General features: G+C 36.3%; 1 protein-coding gene across 1 annotated transcript in view; it reads right to left on the bottom strand.

The window, feature by feature from the left end:
- LOC133882249 (MADS-box protein SVP-like) overlaps positions 1-21,777 on the bottom strand; it is a 46,646-nt gene extending 24,869 nt beyond the window's left edge. Inside the window, exon 1 of the mRNA XM_062321375.1 lies at positions 21,481-21,777. Coding sequence (XP_062177359.1) covers positions 21,481-21,662 — 182 coding nt within the window. The 5' untranslated portion in view covers positions 21,663-21,777. The remainder of the gene's footprint in view (positions 1-21,480) is intronic.
- Between the last annotated feature and the right edge of the window lie 211 nt (positions 21,778-21,988).

Genomic DNA, 21,988 nt, shown 5'->3' with positions numbered 1-21,988 from the left:
CCAAAAGTTATATTACTCTTTTTATTTTCTTGTATATTAATCTTGTTTTTAGTTTTCTTTTTAAGGTTAAGTGTTCCTACCTCTAAGTTTGGGGGTATGCTTTGAGCCATACCTCCCCATTCAGGTTTTCTTTATCTTTAAACCATGCTTTCATTTTATATACATTGGGGACAATGTGTTATTTTAAGTTTGGGGATATAGAAATACACTTAGTCTAAATTTTGTAAATTTTGTACACAAATTTTTCTATTTTTCAAATTTCTTTGTGAATATCTTTGTTGTTTTGTAGAAACTAGTTGATTTATAATTGTGATTTGCTTTTCATTGACAATTTTAAAATTGTGAACACATGATCACACAATTAGAGAGTCTAAGTCTGCTTAATTACTTTTGGCTATGAGATTCACATGTAAAAATTTGAAAAATCATGACATACATTGGCATATTGTTGTGGGGTATGTACTTAAGTTAATACCTTGCATATGGTTTTTAGTGTCTTGGAAAACTAAGATTACTTGTTAGATGGATGACGTGGGCATATATAGTATAAAACAAAAAAAATAAAAAATAAAAAATAAAAAATAAAAAATAAAAAATAAAAAATAAAACTTCATTGAGTAACCGGGCCTCTTGCCTCATTAAGCAGTGAGTGTTTGCGTCAAAAGATGCAAGTTAATAATAAATGGTTAGTTTGACTTCGTAGTTTTTTTTTACTTGAGTTATTAAGCCCTTAAGGATGTTCTTACATCTAGTGCCATAAAACCATCTGGTTTGGGAGTCACTGGCCTAACACTTGGTACATAGGTCATTTAGAAGCGTAAAGGAGTTGAGCATTGCACAACCATAATAAATAATGTAAATAAAGTATGCTTATGCCTTAGTTATTCCATCTAGCGAGAGATATAAAGAATTTTGAGACATTGGAGCATGTATGTAGGTTATATTCTTTGAAAGCTCCATAACTGTATGTTAATATCAAACTGCATCATTCCTAACATGTGAGATCTTAGCCGGCCTTTTGTAAGTAAGTAGACTATGATTTTTTGAACTGTGTGAAAATGGAGTTTATTAGTTTAAAGTTGTTCATGAATTATGAACCATTGTTGTAATGATACTTCTTTCTATTATGTAACATGTATATCTTGTAAAGATAATGTTTGTAGATAGCATTTCTGCTAAACCTTCACGAGACTTCGCTCGTCTACTAGGGTAGCCTAGGGGTTTAAAATTCTTGTTGCATGTGCTAAATGCAATCGCGTTTCCTACGAAAGAGGATGTAGATTAGTGTTTATATTTTAATTTCTAGTTGTAATGCTAGGGATTAGCATTATGTAAGTTTGGGGGTGTGATAAGTCTTGAATTATTCGATTCAAGACCCCTTAATTTGCATTTGTTAGACCTAGTTTGTATTGTATATATAACGTTTTGTTGTAGTTTTGGTTTATGTCTTATTTTCAGGTCTTAGTTGAAATCTAGTTCAAAACACTTGAATTAGACCTGAAAATACATCAAGGGCAATTTGGTCATTTCCAGAGTTCGAGGCTGATCCTGAAAAGATGAAAAATCGCCCAAGGCATTTCGATCGATCGATTATTTGTACGGCTAATAATTTGATCGATCGACTTTCAGTCGACTCAACTTCGATCGATGCAGATGCAATCGATCGATTCTCAGAGCACAACATTTTCGATCGATCGACTTCACATCTTCCAGAAGGTCCAGATATTTCCAAATCTTTGTGCGATCCAAATCAAAAGTTGGGTTAATGGACAGAAATGGACGGCGACCAGCTCTGTTTGTGCGGCTAGAATTGATCCTTGATGAGTCCCTTGTAAATTAAATCTCTATATATATGAGATTAGGGTTTTAGGTTAAAACATGCATCTTTTGGGGTTTTCGGATTTTCTCAGGTGTATCAACTTAATTTCTTGTATTTCTAGTTTACTTTGATGTTACTCTTTGGACCGAAATCCAGAGAGCTTGTTTCCTTTGTTGTTTTTCCTTTAAATTTCATGTTCTAGCTTAGGTTTATTTTCTTTCCTTGTAATCCGAATTTCTTAAGTTTTAATCTACTGTTTTAGTTTATTTTCATCTTGTTTCTTTACTGTTTTTCATAGATTTCATGCTTAGATTAGATTCCATTATGCAAAGCTAAATTAGTTCTTAGGGTTTGATCAAAATCCTCTCCAAAAACCATAAAGTGGTCTTGTGGTTCTTAGGATTTTCTAGATGTGTTTGATGATTGTGAAGGACTAGAGGATCTCAAAACCCATGCTAAAAGGTTTTGTTTTCAAGATTCCAATCTAATTATTCATGAAAAAGAGTTAAACTTGTCTATGAGTTTTTCTTAGATTTCTTGAGTAAAACCAACGTTCTTGGAAACAAGAACGATGTCTTTTGCAATGGTTCTATTTGACATGATGTGTGTTTACTCATTAGAGTTACCTTATAGGGTATGCTAGGGAGCATCAGTCATTTCATACCTTTGGTAGTGTAAAATGTATTTCCATTGTAGTTTAATCTTTACATGGAATAGACCGGTGCAAAACTAGATGCTTTATCATTGTGGCCTAGTTAGGGTTTGCATGTATTGTGTATACTTATTAGGATGTGTTGTAGAGTAGTAAGCTAGGGAGCATTAATCACTCCACACCTTTCGTAGTGTAAATGTTTTTCAATTATAGACTAATCTTTACGTGGAGTCGATTAATGTAAAACTAGGTGCTTTATAACTACGTCTTAACGAAAGTGTTTTCATGTCGAGGTCGTCGTAATGGTTGACGCCCATTACACGCTCATATCATGCATATTAGGAAGATCCATATAGACTTTAAGCATCTCATTGGTTGAGGATTGGACAAGATTAATACCCTAAGTTTCCTTTAAGTTTGTTTTCAATTTCCGCTTTTCTTTACTTTACTTGTTGTAGCTTCAATTTTACAACCTTTACTTTGTTTTTATTTTTAAGTTAAGTTAAATACATTCTATAAGTATCCCGTTATGCAAAACAACCCATAATCTCTGTAAACCGATCACCCTTACAATAGTATAATCGATACGTACTATTGTGAGTGGTTCAAACTTATAAATTTAAAATTCATGTAGTCGATTAGCGCACTACCACCTACCATCCTCAAACTAGTGGCCAAGTGGAAATTTCAAACAGGGAGATCAAGCACATTCTAGAGAAGACAATTAGGCCTGACTGCAAGGATTGGTCCTTGCGCCTCAATGATGCATTATGGGCCTATCGCACAGCTTACAAGACACCAATCGGTATGTCTCCATACCGGATTGTTTACGGCAAGGCATGCCACCTTCCTGTGGAACTAGAGCACAAATCTCTGTGGGCAATCAAGTAGTTCAACTTTGACATGAAAGAAGCTGGCTCTCACCAGAAACTTTAGTTGACAGAATTGGAGGAGCTGCGCAATGATGCATACGACAGTGCCCTCATTTACAAGGAAAAAACAAAGGCATTTCATAACCAACATATTTTTCCCAAGTCCTTTGTGCCGGAACAAAAGGTATGGCTTTTCAATTCCCAACTCCGGCTCTTTCCTGGGAAGCTCCGCTCAAGATGGGGCCCTTTCATAGTCAAGTCGGTGTCTCCACATGGCGCCGTTGAATTACGGGACCCAAAGGATGACACTTTGTTCAAAGTCAACGGCCAAAGATCGAAGCCCTACATAGAGGGCATTGCACAGAATAGAGATGTTGCTTCCATCCACTTGACGGATCCCACCTACTTGGACTAGAGGATTCTTTCTTACACTTCCTCGTTTTTATTTTTGATTTCTTTGTGGATCTGGTTTGTCTGGCTAAAGACGTTAAACTTAGCGCTAATGGGAGGCAACCCACTTTACTAATACTTCTCCTGTTGATTTTCTTGATGCCTATTATACAGCTGGAGTAGTGCTTTCTTTTTCAGGACATGCATTATTGCGTTGAAGTTTGGGGGAGTACAATCAGCCTAATTTTTTTTCCTTCCACCCGGTATTGTATCTCTATCTATACATTGGGAACAATGTATCGTTTAAGTTTGGGGGTGGGAAAAACATTTTGTTGTCCTGTTGTAGATATTGTGACTGCCTGATCATTTTATTTCTAAGAATTTGGTTGAACTTTAATTCTGATTTGTATTTCATTGTTGAGCTTAACATGATGAACACATGATCACTTGACTAGAGAATTAAGAAGTTTTGTTATTTTCTTTCGCAGCATGAGATATTACTTGTTTCAATTTGATTCTCACAATCACACTAGCACGTAGTCTGTGGGGTATGAAATTTGAAATCAGTTATGTCTGTTATCAATGTCTTTGATAAGTGTTGAATGTTGCACATTCAAGCTCCATAACTTATATATGTTAATTCCTTAGCATTGTTATTTGTTTGATTTTGTGTTGTTTTAATGTTTTCAGGTTTTAAATAAAGATACAATTAATTCCATTGATTTTGGGCTTAAAGCACACTTTGAGAAGATCTAGAAGATATTGGTAAGCTTAACCAATCATAATAGAAGACTTATATGATGTGGTTAAGTTTAATCAAATCAATAGAAGGATTAAATCGAAATTTCTCCAATAAGAGTCAAAATCGGATTGGATTCAAATTTGGATTCTGCACATGTCTCAGTATTTGGATCATAACATTTGCCTCAAATATTGGATTGCAATGAAATTGATGGCGTTGGAAACCTAATAAAAAAATCAATAAATATGTCAGAAATAGCTTTTTCCCAATTTGGATGATTACTATGCAAAAATTGCCCCGCAATAAAATACCGCAATTCTGGACGAATTTGGAATCCTTTTCCTACTTGGATTGAAGTTTCAATTTCTTACTTGGACTAAGAAGACTCAAGAGACGATTGTTTTGGAATTCCAAGGGCTTCTAGGCCTCTCCTAGTCTCTATAAATAGACCCTTAAGTTTCAAGAGAAGGGGTGTTTGTGCTTAGCTTTAGACAGAAAATTCTTCTTAGAGGCTTAACAAGTTGAAGAGGAGAAGAACATGGCAGGAGGCCATCCCAGCATCACGATGAGCGGCTAAATTCCTAATAGGGTGTTGATGTAGCCCTTTCCAAGTAACAATGGTTTAATTGTATTTTAATTTGGTATTTTCTATATGCATGATGGTTGTATAACTGTGAGAATTGATCTTAATGTTTATATTCAATCCTTATGAATTTCTTTTCTTGTCTTAGAAAGTCTTTTATATTGATTGAACTCAATCCTTCATATTTTCTGTGATTATGTGAATGATTGTTATACAACGGTTTTAATTGACATCTGATCAAGAGAGTTAGATAAACCATGCCTAAGGAAGACGGATTGTACTACACCCTAATTTAGTGTAATTTAGGTAGATAGTTTGTACCAACCGAAGATGGATTATACTATTCCATTGATTGTGTGTATCCTATTAAAGACGTAGCTAATCCATACCTAGGGAAGACGGGTCGTACCGCATCTTAGTGGTTAGGTGGACAGTCCGTGCCAACCGAAGATGAATTATACTTATTCTTTAGAAGTAATTTCTTGACTACTAGAGTGAGACGAGCCCTATATCATGCATAGTATGAATTTTCCTTATTAATTTATGATTGACCATTGTTAGGCGGTGAGTGGTGAAATCAATCCCCTATTCTTTATCTCATCCCTACTCTCTTTAAATTTATGTCTTTTACTTTTATGCATTTATTTTTAGAAAAAACAAATCAAACATCTTTTTAATTTAGTTATATTTAATCTTGAAAAAGTTGATAGCAATACCCCTGCAGTCCTTGAGGTTCGACACCCTTTCTATAGCCTTATCCTACAAGGATTCGTTCTATTGCGAGTGGTTAATTTTATTATTGATATATTTTGGTAAACAAAAGACCACATCAATCTTGGATGCAGTTGGGTAACTTATTGGAGGAATAACCTTGGTATAAATAAAAAAAAAAAAAATGAGAAAAAAAAGAGAGAATAATATTGATCACTTTGAGCTTTTCACTAAGTAACCGGACCTCTTGCCTCATTAAGCATTGAGTGTTCGCGTCAAGAAGTGGAAGTTTACTTTGTTGATAAAATGGCTAAGTTTAGCTTCGTAGCCTTTTTGACTCGAGTTAGTAAGTTTTTAAGGTGTTTTACACCTAGTGCCCTAAAACCATCTGGTTTGGGAATCATTGACCTAACACTCATTACATGGGTCAATTAGAAAGCTTAAGGGAGCTAAGTATTGCACAGCCTCCATATATGTATAAATAATAATAATAATAATAAATATATAGGTCTTAGTTGTTTTATCTAATGGGGAGTCCAACGAATTTTGAGTATTGAACCGTTCATGATTGAGATTAGTTTTTGAAACCCCATGACTATGTGTTAAGTTCACTTTACACTAGTTGAATCTTGTGATATCTCATAATGCCATATTAGTATCTTAATTTTTAATTCCCTGAAATTGTGAAGATGAAGTTTATTTTGTTAAGCTTGCTAATGAATGAGAATTATTGTTTTCTGATACTTCATCTTATGAATAACATGGTAGGAACAATGTTTGTGGGTATCATTACTGGCAAACCCTCACGAGACTTTACTCGTCCACTAGGGAATCCTAGGGGGTTTAAAAGGCTTGTTTCATACGCTAAATGCAATCGTACATCTCACGAAAGAATGATTTATCTTATTGTTTTAGTTTTCCTTTTATTTTTAGTTTTGTATTGCTAAGAGACTAGCAATATGTAAGTTTGAGAATATGATAAGTGTTGAATGTGATACATTCAAGCCCATTAATTTACATATGTTATGCTCTTAGTTTTGTATAGTTTGATGTTTTGTATTGTTTTTGTGTTTTCTTATATTTTACAGGTTTTGGAAGAAAGTCCTTCAAATTCCAAGATAATAATGAAGTCGGAAAACTCACTTTTGGAAAGAATCAAATGCCAAATCAAATTTGACTTTAAGAAAAAGAGAAGTCGCCAAAATCTTTTATTTTTGGAAAGAATCCAGAATGAGCATGTCTCAGTGTTTTGGTCTTAACTTTTGGCTCAAGAATTGGATTTCAATGAAATTGGTGGCATTGGAAAGCTATTAAGAAATGAAACAAATATGTCAGAAATAGATTTTTCCTAATTCGAATGTTTACTATGCCAAAATTGCCCTGTAATAAATGACCGCAAATCTGGACGATTCCTATTCCGATTTGTACTAAGATTGCTTCCTAATTTGACAAGAAGCTCAAGAAACGATTTTTCTGGAATTTCAAGGGCTTCTAGGGCTTGTTTGCTCCCTATAAATTGACCCCTAAGCTTCAAGAGAAGGGGTGCTTGCGCTTGTGCTTAGCTTTAGACAGAAAAAACTTCTTGAAGGCTTGAAGAGTTAAAAAGAAGTAATTATGGCAGGAGGCCATTGCAGCAGCGTCATGAGCAGCTAAAAACCTTTGTAGGGTATTGATGTAGCCCTATCCAAGCACAATGGTTTGATTGTATTTTAATTTCGAAAATTTCAGTTTATGCATGTTGGTTGTATAATTATGAGAATTGCTACAATTTGATATTGTTCTTCATCTTTCAATGTAATTGTTCTTTAGTTCATAATCAATATTGGTAGAATTCTTCTCTTGTCTTAGAAAGTTTTTTAACCCTTATTGAACTCAAATCACTCTTACTTTCTGTGATTATAAGAATGATGATTATACAACGGGTTTAATTGAAATACGATCAAGAGGATTAGATAGACAATGCCTAGGGAAGACGGATCGTACTACACCATAGTTTAGTGTAATTTAGGTAGACGATCCGTGCCAACCGAAGATGGCACGGATTGTATGTATCCTATTTAAGACATAGCTAATCCATACCTAGGGAAGACGGGTCGTACCGCATGTTAGTGGCTTGGTGGACGGTCTGTACCAACCAAATATGGATTATACTTATCTTTAATATGGTAATTTCTTGTTTATTTAGCATGCATAGAATGAATTTCTCTAATTAATTATGATTAACCATTGATGTGCGGATAGCGGTGAAGTCAATACTCTACTCTTTCTCTCTCTTATATTTCAATTCTCTTTTACGTTTATTTTATGCACTTTAGTTAATCACAACATCAACAATCTTTTCTTTAGTTATTTTTAATCTTCATAAATTTGATAACAATGCCCCTGCAGTTCTTGAGGTTCGACACCCTCTCTATAGCCTTATCCTATAAGGATTCGTTCTATTGTGAGCGGTTAATTTATTATTGATATATTTTGGTAAACAAAAGACCTACATCACAGACCTTGGTAGTATGATCGAGGTGTTGTCCATAACGGGCGGCGAAATACCTATACTTTGAGCATCAAGGGAAAGAAGGTGATGTTAGCACCTCGCGCGAGGAGGAGTCATCCCTGTACCAATGACTGAGAAGGGCGTTAATCTCCTGTCATTGTCTTGGTTCCTGGAGGAAATAAAAGAGCGCGCTGTGTATGCATTGATGACATGTGAAAAGGGTTCTAGAGTAGATGATGATGTGTCAATAGAGTTACGAGAGGTGTTGATAGAGTTTGCTAATTTGATGCCAGAGGAACTATCCCTTGGTTTGCTACCCACGAGAGATATACAGCACCACATCGACTTTGTGCCAAGGTCAAGCTTGACGAATCGACCAGCTTATCGCCTCAATTCGAAAGAATCTGAAGAATTGCAACGCTAAGTGACAGAGTTGTTGAAAATAGGTTACATTCGAGAGAGCATGAGTCCATGCGCAGTTCCCGCTCTCTTAGTTACAAAGAATGATTGATCGTGGCGCATGTGTGTTGATAGCAGAGCCATCAATTAAATCATGGTGAAGTATAGATTCTCAATTCCTAGTTTAGACGACATGCTAGATCAGTTAGCAGGTTCTCAGTTTTTTTTTTTTTTTTTTTTTTTTTTCAATATTGACCTTACGAGCGGGTATCACCAGATCAGAATCAGGCCTGGAGATGAGTGGAAAATGGCATTCAAAACACATCATAGGTTGTACAAGTGGATGGTTATGCCTTTTGGGCTATCCAACGCACCTAGCACGTTCATGTGGTTCATGCATCAGGTGTTGCTGCCTTACATGTGAAAGTTCGTTGTTGTATACTTTGACGATATCCTCATTTATAGCCCCTTGCATGAGAGGTTTTTGAAACACTATAGAAAGAGTGTTTATATGTCAATCGGAAGAAGTGTTCATTTCTTACTACAAACGTTACTTTTCTTGGTTTTGTTGTATCTACTGATGGTATTCATGAAGATCAGTCTAAAGTGACAACAATTTTAGAGTGGCCAACACCTAAGAGTATACATGGAGTTTCCACGAATTGGCGTCAATCTACCAACAGTTCTTCCAAAATTTCAGTGCATTGATTGCACCAATCACAAAGTGCTTAATAAAGGGTCGAACTTTCCAATGGACTGAAGAAGCCGATATAAGTTTTCAATTGGTGAAACAGAAGATGACAAGCACCTGTTCTCACACTTCTAGATTTCGAAAGGATTTTCGAAGTCAACTGTGATGCATTTGGCGTTGGTATTGGCGGTGTCCTAACCAAGAGGGGCGTTCGATCCCTTTTTCAGTGAAAAGTTGTCAGGGTCAAAGAAGAATTATTCCACCTATGATTCGGAGTTCTACGCCATTGTACAGTCTTTGAAGCATTGGCGTCACTACCTGGTGCAAAAGGAATTCATCCTTATCACTGATCATGAGGCCCTCAAGTATATCAATGGCCAGCAGAAGCTCAACCACAGACATGCCAAATGGGTTGCCTACTGTCAGGAATTCACTTTTTCCTTACGACACCAATTTGGGACCTTGAATAAAGTTGCTGATGCATTGAGTAGGCGGGTTGCACTTCTTACTACGATACATACGAAAGTTATGGGTTTTGATACTTTCCGAGAGTTGTATACAGCAAATCCTTCATTCGGGAAGATATTTGCTAAGGTGTCTGTAAGTAAGCGTAGTGATTGTGTTATTCTTAATGGTTATCTGTTCCATGGTTTACAGTTATGCATTCCATATAGTTCATTGAGGGAACAGATAATACGAGAGTTACATGGAGAAGGTCACTTTGGGAGAGACAAAACTTTGGCTTTTGTCTCATCAGACTATTATTGGCCCAAGCTAACTAGTGATGTGGCACGTTATGTGGAACGATGTTTTATTTGCCAGAGGTCCAAGGGAGCCCTCACAAATGCTGGTCTATACACCCCATTACCTGTGCCTGATGGCCCATGGCTCGACGTGAGCATAGATTTTGTTTTGGGTTTACTTCGCACACAAAGGAGCATGGATTCTATCCTTGTGGTGGTGGATCGATTTTCCAAGATGACCCATTTTGTAGCTTGCTAGAAGACGATGGATGCCACCCGAATTGCTCACCTATATTTTTGGGAGATTATTCGCATGCATGGGGTTCCAAGATCGTACTGAGATACAAAATTCATGAGCCATTTTTGGAAGAGTCTGTGGGAAAGGATAGGGACCAAGCTTAATTTCAGTAGTGCCTACCATCCCCAAACAGATGGTTAGATAGAGGTGGTGAATTGGAGCTTGGGAAATCTTTTGAGAAGTTTAGCGGGAAATAAGCCAAAGCAGTGTGATTTGGCTTTATCACATGCAGAGTTTGCTTACAACCGGTCCAAGAACAGAACGACTCAGCTGAGCCCTTTTGACTTCGTGTACGGGCAGAATCCGTTAGGAGTGCTTGACTTGACACCCATTCCCTGTATTGGTAGATTGAGTATTAAGGCTGACGAAATGGTAGACTATCTTCGAGGAGTTCATGACCAAGTCAAGAAAGTGATAGATAGCAATGCCACGTACAAAGCACATAATGACAGGTGCTGAATGTTACACATTCAAGCCCCTTAATTTACATATGTTAAGCTTTTAGTTTTGTTATAGTTTAATGTTTTGTGTTGTTTTTGTGTTTTCTTGTATTTTACAGGCTTTGGAAGTAAATCCATCAAATTTCAAGATTATAACGAAGTCGGCAAACTCACTTTTGGATAGATTCAACCCCAAATCAATTTTGAATTTAAGGAAAGAGAAGTTGGCAAAAATTCTTTATTTTTGGAAAGAATCCAGAACGAGCACGTCTCAGTAATTTAATCATAACTTTCGACTCAAGTATCATATTGCAACAACATTTATGGCGTTGGAAAGATAATAAGAAATTCAACAAATATGTCAGAAATAGGTTTTTTCTAATTCGTATGTTTACCATGCCAAAATTGCCCCGCAATAAAAGATCGCAAATCTGTACGAATTTTAGAATCCTTTTCCTACTTGGATAGAAATTTCAGAAAAGGAAAAGACTTGTAATTATTCTATTTGGACTAGAAGACCTACTTAGAATTGTAATAGGAATTCTAGAGCTTCTCTAATCCCTATAAATAGGCCTCTAGCCTTTGAAGAAAAGACGCACAAGCTTTGAGGAAGAATCAAAGACTACATCAAGGAGGTTCTTTCTAGTTTTTATTTTCTGTATGTATATAATTTTATTTTATATTAGTTGTAACTAATACTTTAGTTAGGGCTCGATTGAAGCCCTAATCATGTCTCTTTAAGTCTTTCAATTTGCATTGCTACAATTTATATATTGATGCTTAACTTGATTAATTATAGTTTCTTGAATTCCTCGCATGTTTATGTTTGGCCATCATATGCATGTGGTATGGATTTGTTATTTATGTCAATTTGGATGACCGAGTCCTGGGCATAATAGAGTAACGAAAGAACCCCGACACAGGTTCTTGCATTAATCAACATAAAGACAACTGGAATAGATACCATATTCCAATCTAAGTGTGTTTATCGATTTCCAAAGATTTATGCTTCCTTGAAGAACAACTTAGTAGATACCATGCTAAATCTTTCAAGGAAGAAAAGAGTTAGAGTAGATACCATGCCTAACTCGTTGCTTAGGGAAATCAATAGCTTTAGGAGAAGATACCATTCCCTTGTGACTGGTAAACATTAAGCATCATGTTATGATTGTAGTATTGTGCATATTGCGAATCTTATTTGAGTATGATTAGCGGTGAATATCGAAGCCCTACCTTTTCTTATTATTATTTTTAATTCAATCTTTTATCTCGTCTTATGAAACATATCTCTTTTAGGAATATCTTTTTAAGCATAATTTACCAATCCTCGTGGGAATAATCTCGTATTTGCCTGCTATACTATTGTTTTGATCTTGTGCCCTTGCGAGTAAAACGTACAAGTATTTGCCTATTTATTTAGGTAGATATTTGCACAACAAGTTTTTGGCGCCGTTGCCGGGGATTGTGTTAAATTATGTTTTTAAAGTTTTTCCTTTTATTTTAGTTATTTCTGTTTATGATCATCTTAAAAAAAAAAAGAAAAAAAAAGAAGAAGTTATTTTCCTTTAATTTAAATTTTTTATTTTTGTGGTCCTGTTGTTATTTTAATTTCTTTTTGTTATTTTATTCATGTGGGGAGATATTCCTACACCCCATAAACCGTGTTCATATTGCTTTAATCCTTATCATTATGTTAGAGATTGTCTTGAAATGAGACAATTTTCTAACTATCATTATGAGCATATGGACACACCGTTCTCTAGACCGAGTAATCATTTCTACTCTGATCCCTATAACCCGGCATGGAGCCAACAGTCTAATTTCTCGAAGCAAGGACTCAAAGGAAAAGGCGTCTATGAAGTGAATGTCAATAATGGAGTTCAAACTCAGATGGCTACCCTGGAGAGGAAACTAGATGTGCTAGTGAAAGTCATGACTACTCATAACATCTCTCCCATTCAACAGATTGCTCAAGTTGAGGTATGTGCCATATGTTCTCATTCTTACCACACCACTGAGACTTGTCCCATGTCTTCATTTACAGCTCAGAAGCAAGCGAACTATGTGGACCAGAATAACTATCCTCCAAGGAACAATCCATACTCCAACACCTACAATGTAGGGTGGCAAACCCACCCCAATTTTTCATGGAGTAACACTCAGAATGTGCAAAATCCCCAAGGGCAGCAAAGAAATTTCCAGCAGCAAAATAACTATCAAGCTCCACCACAAGCGGTCCAATCGAATCCAAAGCCAAAGAAGAATGACCTTGAAGATGCTCTACTCAAATTTTTGACTGAGCAACAACAGACCAATGCTCAAATCAGTCAATCTATCCAAATATTGGAAACACAAGTGGGGCAATTGGCCAAAGAGTTAAGTGAGAGAAAAATGGGCGAATTCCCAATGGAAGCTGACTATGAACAAATCATCAACCACCTCAAAAGAGAAAGCGAAGAAGAGCTTCAAAGTCAGTTGGTGGCTAATCCTAGTAGATATTACGTGGAGGATTGGAGTTCTTCCTATCATGAGCAAGCTATCACAACATTGAGGAATGAAGAAGTGGTCGAAAATCATAAGGAAGAGGGGAAGGAGGAGCATATTGAGGTCACACATGATCTACATCAGGAAAAAGGCAAGGAAGTGAGTACTGAGGTTTCTTCAGCATCAACTCCTATTCCTGAATTACCAAGAGGCCATGAGAATAGTCTGTTACTGCTATTAGACGAGCAAACTGAGGTCATCAAAGTAGAAAAACTCTTTAAGTATTCTCGTCATAATATTCCAGTTCATGATTCCCTTCCGGATGAGAAGCTATTCGAAAATTCTCAGAGTGATTTACCTCGATTTGTGAACATTAGGAACTACCTTTTTGTAGGTAGAATTCATTCTCTATAGTCCAAGAGAAGAAAAGATTGGTGCTTCAAGTTTAAAACTCAAAAGTTACTACCAACAGCGCTAGAGCAGTCCAAGAGCTCAAGTACATCTGCCTAGATTAGTGGTATTGAGGCCACTGCATGCACTGGAAATCCATATCCTTAAAGAATTCTGGTTTTGTTTTTAATTATAGTTCATTTTATTTTGGTTAATTTTAGTTTTATTGTGGTTAATTTTAGTTTCTATTCTTTTTTATTTTTTAGTTTTCATTTCCTTGGTTTTGTTTTTCTAGTTTTGTTTTTCAGGGACAAGTGTTTTTGCATTCAAGTTTGGGGATATGTTATGAGCCATACCTAGTCCAACCAATTTTCTCATCTCCCAAGTATGATCTTTCCATTCTATCTACACATTGAGGACAATGTGTAATTTAAGTTTGGGGGTATGGGACACACACACATTTTCTCACTTTTTGTTTTTTTAAAAAAAAAATTGAAATTGCATGTTCATGTTATTTTTAAGACTTTGGTTGATCTAAAAATTGTAATTGGTGAGCTTAGAATGTTGAACACATGATCATTTGAAATTTATTCTAAAGTCCTACTACTTACTTTTGGCATCTAAGGTTCATTTGTGTCAATCTAAACTATCACAAGCACATTAGCATATAATTTGTGAGGCATGATATATGAACCTGATTGTGTATTTTTCAATGTCTTGAGTGAAGCTAGGCGACTTGTTGAATGGATACCTTGGCATATTTATAATAATAATAATAGTAAAAAGAAAAAGAAAAAGAAAAAAAACCATTTTGAAGCTTTCATTGAGTAACTGGACTTCTTGCCTTATTAAGCATTGAATGTTCACGTCAAAAAGTGAGAAATTTGGATTGGTTAAAGTCATGACTAGTTTAGTTTTGTAGCCTTTTTGACTCGAGTTAGTAAGCTCTTATGGGTGTTTCCACACCTAGTGCCTTAAAGCCATCTGGTTTGGGAGCATTAGCCTAACACTTGTTGCATGGGTCAATTAGAAAGCTTAAGAGAACTAAGCATTGCACAGTCTGACCAAAAAAGAAAAAAAAGAAAAAAAAAAGAGAGAATAAAGCTCTTGCTATTATGCCTTGGTTATTCAATTTGATGGGGATCTCAGTGAATTTTGATATATTGAATCATTGCACATTGGAATTAATTTGAAGCCTCATGATTATGTGTTAGTTCACCTTACACTGAATTGAACTTATGATGCCTGGGCTTATCGTTTGTAAGTGGTTAGACTTGGAATTCTATTTTATATTGAAGATGGAGTTTATCTTTCTAAGCTTGCTAATGTATGAGACCATAATTTTGGTGACACTTAACTCTTTGGAATAAACATGAATTTTAGCATAATGTTTGTAGGTATCATTCATGGCAAACCCTCACGAGACTTCACTCGTCCACTAGGGAGTCCTAGGGGTTTAAAAGGCTTATTGCATACGCTAAATGCAATCGTGTTTCCCACGACAGAGGAGGTAGAGTAGTTATTGTTTTAGTTTTCCTTTTATTTTCAATTTTGCATTGCTAAGGGACTAACAATATGTAAGTTCAGGGGTGTGATAAGTGCTGAATGTTACACATTCAAGCCCCTTAATTTACATATGTTAAGCTCTTAGTTTTGTTATAGTTTGATGTTTTGTGTTGTTTTTGTGTTTTCTTGTATTTTACAGGTTTTGGAAGTAAATCCATCAAATTCCAAGATTATAACGAAGTCGGCAAACTCACTTTTGGATAGATTCAACTCCAAATCAATTTTGAATTTAAGGAAAGAGAAGTTGGCAAAAATTCGTTATTTTTGAAAAGAATCCAGAATGAGTACGTCTCAGTAATTTAATCATAACTTTCGGCTCAAGTATCAGATTGCAACAAAATTTGTGGCGTTGGAAAGATAATAAGAAACTCAACAAATATGTCAGAAATAGGTTTTTCCTAATTCTGATGTTTACTATGCCAAAATCGCCCCGCAATAAAAGACCGCAAATTTGTACGAATTTTGGAATCCTTTTCCTACTTGGATAGAAATTTCAGAAAAGGAAAAGACTTGTAATTATTCTATTTGGACTAGAAGACCTATTTAGAATTGTAATAGGAATTCTAGAGCTTCTAGAGCTTCTCTAATCCCTATAAATAGGCCTCTAGCCTTTGAAGAAAAGACACACAAGCTTTGAGGAAGAATCAAAGACTACATCAAGGAGGTTCTTTCTAGTTTTTATTTTCTTCCTTTATTTATTTTTTGTATGTATATAATTTTAGTTTATATTAGTTGTAACTAATACTTTAGTTAGGGCTCGATTGAAGCCCTAATCATGTCTCTTTAAGTCTTTCAATTTGCATTGCTACAATTTATATATTGATGCTTAACTTGATTAATTATAGTTTCTTGAATTCCACGCATGTTTATGTTTGGCCATCATATGCATGTGGTATGGATTTGTTATTTATGTCAATTTGGATGACCGAGTCCTGGGCATAATAGAGTAACGAAAGAACCCCGACACAGGTTCTTGGATTAATCAACATAAAGACAACTGGAATAGATACCATATTCCAATCTGAGTGTGTTTATCGATTTCCAAAGATTTATGCTTCCTTGAAGAACAACTTGGTAGATACCATGCTAAATCCTTCAAGGAAGAAAAGAGTTAGAGTAGATACTATGTCTAACTCGTTGCTTGGGGAAATCAATAGCTTTAGGAGAAGATACCATTCCCTTGTTGCTGGTAAACATTAAGCATCATGTATTGCGAATCTCATTTATTTAGGTAGATATTTGCACAACAATAGACAAAAGGTAACTTTTGAGGTTGGTGATTTGGTTTGGGCTGTACTCACACGTGATCGCTTCCTTGTCAGTGAGTATAACAAGTTGCGAGAGAGAGATTGGGCCTTGTGAGATTATGCAAAAGATAAATGCTAATGCATATCGGCTAGGCTCGGCAATTTTTGAGGCGACCCACGAACCCGGCACGAACACAACACGAAAATACAGGGTTTGGGTTTGGCAATATTGGGTTCGGCAATATTGGGTTTGGGTCAAAATCGGGTTGACCCGATTATGACCCGTTTATAATCGTGTTTGGCGGGTCAACCCGCCGGTTGACTCGTGAACACGATTATGACACGGTTCTGTTAAAAAAAAAAAAATAAATTTGTGAAGAATGGAGAAGTGAGAACCCTAGCCGCATGCCTTTTGAGTTTTGGCCCTTTTCCTTTTCCTCATTTCTGCCTTCACAGAATCACAGCTTCACTCGTTCACCGTTCATGCACACAGCCGGCAGCCACGGCCCACGACGCCTCACTGACTTCAGCCTTCACGCGGCGCCCTTCACGGCCATGGCTTGGATGCAATGGGCTTCACGCTCATCTTCTTCAGACGAAGACGAAGATGAAAACGATCCTTCTTCTTCTTCGGACGATTCGGATGGGTTACCCAGGTCGTGTTCAGGTAACTCGGTTGGCAATCGGGTTGTATTCGGGTTTAAGGATTCAACCCGATTAATAATCGGGTCGGGTCGTGTTGGACCCGATTGTGTAATCGGGTCTGTCGGGTTGACACCAATCCGACCCGCCGACTTGAATTGCCAAGCCTAATATCGGCTACGTCTTCCAAGTCATTTAAAGACCTCTAATGTGTTCAGCGTAAAGCACTTGACTCCATGTTTTGTTGATGCTGACAGAGACAACTTAAACTTGAGGACAAGTTCTTTCCTACTTAGGGAGACTGATGCAGGAGAAGATTGACTTAAGGGTGGATTTATTTTATGCATGTGTGTTTTAGTTTTCCTTTTCCAATAAGGATTGGGTTTTCCTTTTCCATTAAGATTATGTATTTCTTTTCCAATTTGGATTTCTTTTCCTTTTCCTTGTTAAATTAGGAGGTACGTAGCCTATATAAAGGCATCCAGTCTTTGTTATTTTTCAATCAAGTTTTGAGTTATCAATTAAATTTTAAGTCTTTTAGAGTTATTTCTCTGTTTACTTATTTGGGGCAATTAGGGGTTTTCTCTTCCCTATTTATTATTTTCTCCCTTCTTGAATTCATTTTTCTATCTTCTATTCATAGTTTTTACTGCTATCATACGTTGTCAGAACAATCTTGGTTTTCTCCCGCGTCACATGTAAACTTTTCAAGTAAGGAACTGGTGCTAGATCCAACGGCGCACGAGGATTAGTTGCATAGACAATGTAAAATGGGCTAAACCCGATACTTCGATTAGTTGGTCTATCATAGGCAAATTCCGCATGGTATAAATTTTAATCCCATGACTTGAAATGCTCACCAACCAAGCTCCTAAGTAAACCTCCAAACGAATGGTTGACAACCTCCGTTTGCCCATCGGTTTGAGGATGATAGGCACTGCTAAAATCAAGGTTTGTATTGGATGACTTCCATAAACACCTCCAAAGATGGCTGGGGAACCTGGTGTCCTGATTAGAAACTATGGACAATGGCAAACAGTGAAGTTGATAGGCCTCCCGAAAATACAATTGTGCCTCATTTACATCATCAAATGTCTTCTTGTAGGCAATAAAGTGAACCATCTTAGAAAACCAATCAGCCACAACAAATATTGAATTATTACCTCGTTGTGTCCTCGGTACCCTAGCACAAAGTCCACCTTTTTAGCTAGAATGGCTAACGAAAAGATCAAAACATGCCTCTATCGGCTTCTCTACAGCCATATGCAAAACCCATTGACCTACACTTTCATGCCATGTGGTGCGACATTGTAGCTCAATGCATCACTTTTTTCTTTTTTTATCATTTCTCCTCCCTTCTCTCTCTCTCTCTCTCTCTCTCTAACATTTATCTCGCCCCTCATTCCTTGCGCCTTCATGGACGAAAACGAAAGTTTGCTTCTCTTCCTTCAACTCTCAATGACTAGCATTGTGCTTCGGAGCTAGAGTGTTACAATCCTTGTGTCTCACATTGGTAAAATCTAATATTAACCATATGTATATAAGATCTTGAACATCATTTCCTTGCAAGCCAATTTTCAAGGGTGAGTTCTACCTAAGGTTTGTATCATTTGGTGTCAGAGCCAAACCCCACGTCACAGTTCGAGTCACGGAGGGATGATTTATGGTATGGATTAAAATACTAATAGGTGAGTGGGGCCGCTAAAAGATAAAAAGCTACCATTGGGTCAGTGTCGATAGAGTGGGCTATAACGACCCACCCCTCCAATGACACAATATTGTTCGCTTTTAGCTCCCCTAAACCAGACTTTCCAGGAGTTCATTTTGGACCTTTGGCATAGGGTTTAGTTTAGGTTTTTTATTTTCTCTCTTCTCAGATCCCACTGTTGCGCTGCACTCTCAATATCGTCTTCCAGTCACTCTCTGTATTCCCATCTCTGCCTTAGACCAAACCGAAAATTTCCCATCTTTCCCTTTTCAGGTCAGTTCGTACATACCTAGTTACGACATTGTTGTATGAAAAAGAAACAATAGCATTTGAAGATGTTACTGGATCTTTCTTGTCATATGAAATACAGAGAAAACCTGTCAACGATTTGGCTAATGGGTTTGTGGAGAGGTTTGAGCCAAAGCGCAGAAGGGATAAGTCAAAAGAGAAGATTGTGAGATGTAGGGAGTCTCGTACTAAGTCACGATCGGCACAAGATGAAGAATCTCGATCAGACGCAAAAGATATATAGTGCTATTATTATCACAATAAATAGCACTACAGAAGATTTTGCAGAGTGTTGAAACATGATTAGAAAGATAAAAAGAATCAGAAAGGTTCCATAGATTCAGTCATGTGGCCAATGAGGAGTCCGATGACAGTGAGGTTAGGGTAGATCTTCCTTTAGTTTCCTCAAATACAGATTCTTGGGTTTTCGCTTTCACTTTGTTCATATCATGTGTCTGAATAGGTAGTGGTTTGAGACGTTTAATTTTGTAATATTGGTACTATTCTGATGGGTAATGATGCTAAGTGTAAGGCTATTGCGATAAGTACCATAAAAGTCAAGATCTTTGATGGGATTGTGAGTACACTCACTAATGTTAGATATGTTACAGAAGTTAAGTAAAATATTTTATCCTTTAGCACATTGGATTCTTTGGGTTATTGTTAAAATAGATAAAGGTAATTTGGTGGTAATGAAGGGTAAGAAAATTGACACTTCATATAAGTTACACGGAAACACAGTTACAAGTAGTGTTGTGGCATCCACTTCGATAGAACCAAATAATGATGATACGGTTTTGTGGCATATGAAGTTTGGCCATTTAGGCGAGTTAACTATGTTTAAGCTTAAATGACAGAATTTGTTGTGAAGTCATGTAAATTGAGTTTCTGCAAATACTGTGTGTATGGGAAGCAACAAAGAGTCAGTTTTAAGGTGGCGTCTCATACAAGTAAAAGTGTTCTCGACTATGTTAACTCGGATGTTTGAGGACTAGTGGCACTATCTTTAAACGGAACTGCTTATTATTTTGTCACTTTCATTGCTGATATTTCAAAGAAGGTTTGGATTTATTTCACGAAGCACAAGTAAGAGGTATTACCATCTTCAAGTTGTGGAAGGCTTAGGTGGAAAATCATACTAGAAGAAAAGTGAAGTATTTAAGATTCAACAATGGATTGGAGCACAGAGACACTAAATTCTTGGAATTATGCAAAACAAAAGGCATTACTCGTCACTTCACGGTTGAAGAATCTCGATCAGAACACATTTGCCGAAAGGATGAATAAAACACTATTGGAAAAGGTGAGATGCATGAGGTTGAATCGAGGATTGCCAAAGAGTTTTTGGGCTGCGGTAATTAATGATGCATGCTTTGTCACCAACCGATCTTTATCTATAAAAATTAATTTTAAGGTTTTAAAATAAGTATGGTCAGATAAACTGTTTGATTATACATTTTTAAATATATTCTGTTGTCCTATATACGTTCACGTGGGAAATGAGATGAGTCAAAATTAGATCTAAAGTCAATAAAGTGTATATATCTTGGTTTGGTCTTACATAAATGCTGCCACCATCTCAGTAGGAGGACAATAAATGTCGATTCAATTGTGGGGAAGTGCAAAAACACAAAGATCGTTAGGAATGAAAGGAAACGTTGACACGTACACTAAATAGAAGCTTGTACAATTACTAAATTTAATAGGCAAATAGGTGTCAATATCACAAGACACATCAAACTCATCAAGCAAATATCGATTCAATTACGGGGAAGTGCAAAAACACAAAGATCGTTAGGAATGAAAGGAAACGTTGACACGTACACCAAATAGAAGCTTGTACAATTACTAAAAATTAATAGGCAAACAGGTGTCAATTTCACAAGACACATCAAACCCATCAAGCAGATATTAACGTCTCTTTCTCTATCAGGAAAGTTGAAAAATGTGCTTCGCAGAAGCGACGTACTTCACTATAAGAGCATTTTCAACTTTTTTACTTATTCATTTATCTGTACACATTTTAAAAGATTTTTTATTCTATAGTTTATTCTATTTAAATATTATTTTTTTAAGAAAGAATTTGAAAGGAAGAGTGAGAGAGAGAGAGAGTGAAAGATGAAAAATGAGATATAAAAAATAGTAAAAAATTCTTTGCAAATGCTTATTTACTATTCACACTAAAAAGGGAAAAATCATATATATTCTGCCTATTCACAATAGAAATTACGAGTCATTTAGCTACTATGTCGGAGATACTCTGAGTAGAAAAAATTTGTTTGTCTAAGTAGAGAGATGCGTGTACGTGAGAGAGAGAGAGAAACCTTGAGCTGGCGTATTCAAAGAGCTTTCCGGTGGAAGAAAAGACAATGAGAGCTATTTCAGCGTCACAGAGAGTTGAGAGCTCCAGAGCCTTCTTAAACAGCCCCTTCCTCCTCTTAGCGAAAGTCACCTGCCTGGCCATCGTGTTGTCGATCTTTTTGATCTCGATTCTCTTCCTCGTCATTTTTGCTCCAAAAAATTATCAAACCAACCAAATTGTCAGTCCAAATGAACAAATAATTCTAGGAAGAGTTATGTAGAAAGAAATACGAATTAAATAGATGTTATGTCTGTCAGATAGGACAAATTAAAGAGGAATAATAATTATATTATATTATATCCTTCACAAATGTTTTAATTAATCGAAGTATCAGATCAAACCAGTGTCTCAGAGAGAGCAATTAAATTCAAACTCCTACACATGAAAAGTATAGAAAGGGCGAAGCTTTAATGTGAATCATGTTGAAAATAAAAACATCAGAAAAAAGAATTAGCCTTTACACAAAATTA

The sequence above is a fragment of the Alnus glutinosa genome, chromosome 11, assembly GCF_958979055.1.
Source record: "Alnus glutinosa chromosome 11, dhAlnGlut1.1, whole genome shotgun sequence".
Lineage (NCBI taxonomy): Eukaryota > Viridiplantae > Streptophyta > Magnoliopsida > Fagales > Betulaceae > Alnus > Alnus glutinosa.
Note: the sequence above shows the minus strand (reverse complement) of the source record. Positions and strands in the feature narration are given on the sequence as shown.